At 45.7% G+C, this 7,253-nt stretch overlaps 1 protein-coding gene across 1 annotated transcript; it reads right to left on the reverse strand.

Annotated features, from left to right (window-relative positions):
• Positions 1-2,788: 2,788 nt before the first annotated feature.
• Positions 2,789-5,930, reverse strand: LOC308411329 (uncharacterized protein). Its single transcript, XM_080905217.1, has 5 exons — positions 5,755-5,930; positions 4,660-4,832; positions 4,150-4,260; positions 3,728-3,859; positions 2,789-3,547 (listed from the first exon to the last, which is right to left on the reverse strand). Exons 1-5 carry the CDS (start codon positions 5,768-5,770, stop codon positions 3,353-3,355), a joined length of 627 nt encoding a protein of 208 aa, XP_080761343.1. The 5' UTR covers positions 5,771-5,930; the 3' UTR covers positions 2,789-3,352.
• Between the last annotated feature and the right edge of the window lie 1,323 nt (positions 5,931-7,253).

Genomic DNA, 7,253 nt, shown 5'->3' on the forward strand with positions numbered 1-7,253 from the left:
TGGAGGGCTTTCTTATAAAGCAGCAAACTATTTCTCCAGGCTAAATGATGATCCTCTAAATTTGTGACACGCCATTTCCTCTCCAGATTACGAGTCATCTGCTTTAGGCTACGTGTTTGAGAATTATACCACGGAGTCAGGTACTTCTGATTAGAGACCTTAGTTTTCACAGGAGCTACAGTATCCAGAGTCGTACGTAGTGAGGAGCTGAAATTATTAACAAGATAATCGACCTCTGTTGGGGTAGCGTTCAGATAGCTGCTCTGCTCTGTGTTGGTACAGGGCATTGAAGATGATAACAGTGGGTGGATTATATTCTTAAACTTAGTTACAGCGCTTTCAGAAAGACATCTACTTTGATAAAGTCTACTCTCCACCGCTGTGTAATCAATTATTGTAAATGTAAATGTTATCAGGAAATGATCAGACAGGAGAGGGTTTTCAGGAAACACTGTTAAATGTTCCGTTTCTATGCCATATGTTAAAACAAGATCTAGAGTGTGATTAAAGTGGTGGGTGGGTTCTTTTACATTTTGAGAGAAGCCAATTGAGTCTAATAACAGATTAAATGCCATGTTGAGGCTGTCATTTTTAGCATCTACATGGATGTTAAAATCACCCACAATAATTATTTTATCTGAGCTCAGAACTAAATTAGATATAAAGTCTGAGAAATCAGACAGAAACTCTGTGTAAGGCCCAGGTGGACGATAGATGATAACAAGTAAGACTGGTTTCTGAGTTTCACAGCTGGGGTGGAGAATGTTAAGCATCAGGCTTTCAAATGAAATAAAAGTCTGTCTGGGTCTTTGGTTGATTAATAGGCTGGTGTGAAAAATTGCTGCCACACTGCCCCCCGGCCTGTGCTGCGAGGTTTCTGGTAGTTAGAATGACTCGGGGGTGTTGATTCATTTAAACTAACATAATCATCCTGCTGCAACCAGGTTTCTGTAAGGCAGAGTAAATCGATTTGTTGATCAATTATTAAGTCATGTACTAACAGAGACTTGGAGGAGAGAGACCTAATATTTAATAATCCACATTTCACTGTTTTACTCTTTGGTTCAGATGTGGATACTTTATTGTTCTTTCTTTGTGATTGTTTATGTTTAAGTTGTTTGTTGCTGGTTTTTAGTTTGTTTTTTGTCTGTTTGGGAGCTGACACAGTCTCTATGGAGAGAAGCTGCAGAGAGGCGTGTAAGACTGCAACTCTGCTTCCTGGTCCCAACTCTGGATAGTCATATTTTGGGGGGTTAAATAAATTTGTCCATATTTCTAGAAATGAGAGCTGCTCCATCCAAAGTGGGATGGATGCCGTCTCTCCTAACAAGACCAGGTTTCCTCCAGAAGGTTTGCCAATTATCTATGAAGCCCACATTGTTTCTGGGACACCACTCAAACAGCCAGCAATTTAAGGAGAACATGCGGCTAAACATGTCAGAGCTGTGACACTTTAAACGGAAACATAAAGGCTTCCTATCCCTGGAAGTCAGATAAGAGTGAATGCACATAAAGAGCCTTCAGTTTTCAGGCCCCTCTTCTGTGGAACCAGCTTCCAGTTTGGATTCAGGAGACAGACACTATCTCTACTTTCAAGATTAGGCTTCAAACTTTCCTTTTTGCTAAAGCATATAGTTAGTGCTGGACCAGGTGACCCTGAATCCTCCCTTAGTTATGCTGCAATAGACGTAGGCTGCCGGGGGATTCCCATGATGCATTGAGTGTTAATTGACCTCTCTGCACTGAATCATTAGTTATAATTAATCTCTGATTGTGGAGGTTTTTTCTGTTCAAAGGGAGTTTTTCCTTCCCACTGTCACCAAAGTTCTTGCTCATTTGTTTTGTTGTGTTTTCTTTGTATGCGTTATTGTAGGATCTGCCTTACAATATAAAGCACCTTGGGGCAACTGTTGTTGTGATTTGATGCTGTATGAATAAAATTGCATTGAACTGAAAGCGTGCATGCATGATCACATGATCACATGGATGTTCAGTCTGAGCAGCTGGAGCTTCATTTCCTGCTTTCAGGAACAAGCTGCACATGAACGAATGAGAGGAAACTCGGAGTCTTTATTCTCTCAGCTGCAGACTCGCTGCAGGGTCAAAGACCAAAGATCAAAACAATCACTTATTAATATAAAAAACTGAATTCAACATTCAAAAGAAAACTAAAGAATAAAGTTTTGTGTAACAATATTTATTATTTATTATTGATGCTCATCCGGGACTTCAGACCCTCCTCCTCTCCCCACGGAGCTCTGAGGAATGTTGATGCTATTTTCTGCAGAACTGACATCATACCTGCTGATCTCTAACGTGGCGACAGAGATCAGCAGGTAGGAATATTATTTTTAGTTCTCAAACATAAACAATAAAAACAAACAAACGTCAATGAGTAAAAACGAAAGCGTCAAGAAATGAAGCGAATCACAAAAATCAGCAGGATAAAAAATGTCCTTGAAAACATTTTGCAGATTTAACACTGACAACACAAACAGGAAGTTAAAAAAAAGCAATAAATAGTCAATAAATATAATCAATAAATAAAAAGATTATAAATAAACACAAAGAACAAGATATTGCTTTTTAAAAACAATTAAATAAAAAATAATAAATATTTATGAATAAAAACGTGACAACATTATGACTTTCTCTTGCCAGGTCATTTCCTGCTGCGGCTTCAAAATAAAAGCTGTACCATCAGGTTCAACTGAAGGAGCTTTTACTCTAAAGTAATAACAGCAGGAAGTGACCTCATTAAGACACGTTTCAAACTTGATTTGATTGTTTTCTGTACAGTGAACAGTAAAAAATGGCCCTGAGAGTTTGTGGTGAACGCTCCAGATGTTTCACTGAAGCTGATTAGAACTGAAACGGGACAGAAGTCGATCGGCTGTGGAGTTCGGGTTCAGATGATGACGCTGTTTTTTCCTTCTCCAGCGTCTGCAGGTGAGAATAACCTCGGGCGTGAAGCAGGTCTGGACCTGCAGCCAGCTCCTTCTTCTTCTTCTGCACCAGAATCATCGGGCAAACATTCATCACATTCCTGCTGTGTGTTCCCAGCTGATCCCGGGACGATAGAGCGCTTCGACGTGCTGCGACACACAAAGCAGGAAACGGAGCTCCAACAGGCCGCCTTCACAATAAAACGTGTTGGCTGATCCTGAAGCTGCTGAAGACGAGGGATAAACTTCCTGTGTGTCATCTATCAGTCTTTAGTCCCGCTGCATCACGGAGGCGGGCGCTCGTCAGGAGGTGATGATGATGAGACAAACAGTGTCAACAACTCCACGATCGATAAAGTCTCTCCCCTGAATCGTGCTAGCAGCTCTGATCCTGCAGTGGGCGGGGCTTAGCGCGTCCCACGAGCCATCTGTGTTTCGGCCATGTTTCTGAGGCTGCGGATCAGGTCGTGACAGAACTCGAGCAGCTGGCACAGCGTCAGGTGGGCTGCCACCTGGACATCGTAGTTGCCATGGAGATTCAAAGTCAAGTCCAGGCTGCTCTGATCCAAAGAGTCACTGCTCAGCTGAGCCGCGTCCTTCATCTGAAACACACAGCAAAGACCCAACAACTTGAATAAAGCCGAGAACTTCCTGTTTCAAAACAAGCACAAGTTCTGAGGAAGTGATGTCATAGGGTGGCAAGAAAGTGGACACGTTCCACTGTGAAGGGTTTCAACTGCAGACAACAGGAAGTGCACGCTCTCAGCCGGTGTGTGTGTTACCTGGTTGATGTGGGTCACCAGGTCTCTCAGTTCAGCACTCAGGGCCTCCAGTCCCCCCAGTCTGCGAGACAAATCTACCAGCAGCCCCTGGTACAGCCGCCCGCCCGCCAGCATACGGCTCACACACATGTCCTGCAGGGAAACACAAACCCATCACATTACATCACCAGAACAGACTCGACCACTACACAAACACCTGGAGCGATTCAGTAATTCTTTAATGGGCAGTAAAGGAACCAAAAAACTGTCAATAGCCTCCTGAACCTCCCCCATGACCAAAGCACATGCACTCCCATCACTATCTATGACATCACTAAACCCTCCCAATTGCATTCAAGGACCAACTGAAACCATTAATGAGCCCAAAGGAACCAAAGAACTCCCCAATACCACCCACAGCACCACCCGAGCTGGAGACTGACCGCTGTGAACTGTTCGGACAGCTCTTTGAGGACGGGGGGGTCAGGGATTCCCAGGTTTATCCTCTTCATCTCCAGCTCTCCGGTCTGACTGGAGGGGTCGAGGGTAAAACCCTGAGGAGGACAGTAAACATCTATTAGCTCAAGAAGAAGAAGAAGGAGCAGCAAGTTGAACCCAGTACCACGGCAAACCGTTTAAAAGACACACCTGCCCATTGTGTGCTGTCATGCTTCACAAACCTGAAGTGGACAAGCATGGAGAAGCTGCAGTAAGCTGCAGTTCCACCAGGGGGTGGGGGAGCCGCTAGTGACCAAGGAAGCTATGACGTATGTTCCAGATTTCTTCTATTCCAGGATTGATGGCTAACACGCCTTCCAAGTAAATGTGTTAACAATGTTGGCTAGTAATAACATATCGCCCCCTGCTGGCACTGCAGTTTACTGCAGCTTTTGCAAAGCGTGACAGCACACGGTGGTCCGGCTGCGCCGTGATATAGACGGGCGTGTGCGTACGTCAATGTTGATGATGCTGCCGTGCACGGAGCGGACGTCTTTCCGGATTTTCTCCACCAGCCTCATCACTCGCTCGACCGCCTCTTTGAACGTCTGCGACGGGTTGGACGGCGAGCTGACGGGAGCCGATTGAACCAGCGCTGCTAACAGGCAGCAGTGCAGCAGGGCAACAACTGGAAAAACAAAGAGAGTGACCCCTGAGAAGAGCCAACAGCACCACAAGATAATCTCTGATACCAAGCACAGAAAGAAAAAACTGTGGTCCAATCAGATGTGACGATGTTAATAAAGCATTAATTAATCATTAATTATTCATTAAGAGCTAATTAATCATTAAAATCTTAAAAAGCGGCTGACAGCCAGAACTATGATGTTTACTCATTTGTTTCTGCCTCTGCACCCTCACACTCTGATGATCAATCATCAATGAACTTTTGGGGAGTTATTGATTAAAGCTTATAAACAAACTTTTTCACAGTTTCCTGGATTCCTATGAAAACAGCTTCAGGGACTCTGAACACACCGATTATGTTTTATTTTAATCTGCAAGCCTGACGGTGGTTCTGCTTCAACTATTCCTGAACCTTCAGCAGCCCGGACCTCTGAGCTGGACCAGAACAACCCGGAGGAGGACAGAGTCAGCGGAGCGGCTGAAGGTACTGATGCAGGTAGGCCTATTTATACTGTCACTCACATAAACAGGCGCAGGGCCTTCACGCCCTCTGCTGGTTCCGTGTCTCAGCTGCATGACACGTGAAAACTTTGCGAGCTATCCGAATATTTAAAGCGGTCCTGTGATCCACCGTCACACCAAGATCACACCTGTGCGCACACACATACAGTGTCTGCAGGTGTGATTCTCAGGACTGCACTTCCTCCAGCTCCTTCTAACTTGTTTGGCACTAATGACCCTCCATACAGACCCCCGTCAGCCCCCGTCACCTGAGCCTCACCTGAGCCGGACTGGGGCTCAGGTGAGGCTCAAGTGAGGCTCTGCAGCTCACTTTTTTAAAGTGACCCGACTCTTCTACCAAGCTCCGTGCGTATTTCTGCAGAGTTTAGCGGCCCCTCCTGCGTCACGGCGCATGCTCTTACCTGTGAACGCGTTCATGTCTGCGGGTCCGTGGGTGTCCCTGTTTCGGTGCGTGTCTGCCGTGCAGCTGCTCGGACTCTCTCTGAACTTTCATTCCAGCCGCTTTCTCGTTTTTATGCTTCCGCGCGGGGTTTTCCGGTCATTCCGTCACATCTGACGGAACTTATTCGGTGCTGCTGCGTCACAGACACAGCGGGGCTCGCGCTCTGACCTCACAGAGCGTGAGTCAATGCGGGAAGTTTGGATGTGAGCACAGAAGTTCCCGCTAATCCGGGATGTTTCAGGATTATTCACAGGTAACACTTCCTGAACCCACCTTCTGCCCACGTGACGATGTTTACACCTGAATCATCGCGTGGGTGTTTCCTGTCGTCCGCTCCCACCTGTCACTCACTCATGTTTCAAAAAGGTTTTAGGTACTGAGGGTCCACGTGTGTTTTTGACTCCTCCCCTCACCGAGCTGCTGACTTCTTGTCCACGGTTATTACAGGTCACCAAATCTAACCAATGTGTGTGAACTAACACTGAACTAAAACCAGTGTGTGTGTGTGTGTGTGTGTGTGTGTGTGTGTGTGTGTGTGTGTGTGTGTGTGTGTGTGTGTGTGTGTGTGTGTGTGGTAGGCCTGGGTATCGTCACTGGTGTCTATAATAGATTCAGTTTTCACTCAGTCAGTCAGAAATATTCTAATTCTGATCAGTTATCAGTTCATCTCCATATTTTGTGTCTGTGTATAAAACCAAGCTGACACTGTGAGACTTGATCAGAGGTGTGAGCATCACAGCAGAGGCCTTTGTGTCAAAGTCACTGAGGCTAAAACAGAAACACATGAAGGCTTTTTATAGCAGATAAGCTTAAAATTCAGTGTGTTCAGTGTGAACAGCAGAGATGAGGCTTTGCTGTCAGAGGCCGACAGCACTGAACACAGCAGCAGAGAATAATGCAGAAAACAGATTTGATGGTAAACTGGTCTCTGAGTGCACTGAGAGAGAGAGAGAGAGCTGTGCAGGACGTAACAGCCAGAGAAATAGGACCTCTTCCGCCCGTACATTACACAGACGCCACATCGGGGAGACCGGTCAGAACAGGTGGCATAAGGAAAGACAATGACATGTACGACACAATAAGGAGTGGAGGAGAGAAAAAGAGTTTATCAAACATGAAGCGTAGTTTGATCTTCTGCTGCTGGTTCAGTCAGGTTTGGTCAGAGTGATGAAACCTGCAGACTGACTGTTATTTAAAGGCTGCAGGTTAGTGCAGGATGAACAGTGTGACTGCTGCACAGTGGCTGTCTAACATAAACAGAGTAGTATCATGTGGAGGATCAGCTGTGAAACATCTGCTGACATCTGGATGAATCCAGGTGTGTAATCCACAAAGAGCAGCAGGTCAGCTGATCACATTAGAAGTTCACGTGAGCTGTCATGTCTTCCCCACACTGAGACACTCCACACATCTCAGTGTTCCTCCACCTGCTGACCCCAGACTCATGCTCCTGTTCAG

Source organism: Rhamphochromis sp. 'chilingali', assembly GCF_963969265.1.
Source record: "Rhamphochromis sp. 'chilingali' genome assembly, chromosome: 15".
NCBI lineage: Eukaryota > Metazoa > Chordata > Actinopteri > Cichliformes > Cichlidae > Rhamphochromis > Rhamphochromis sp. 'chilingali'.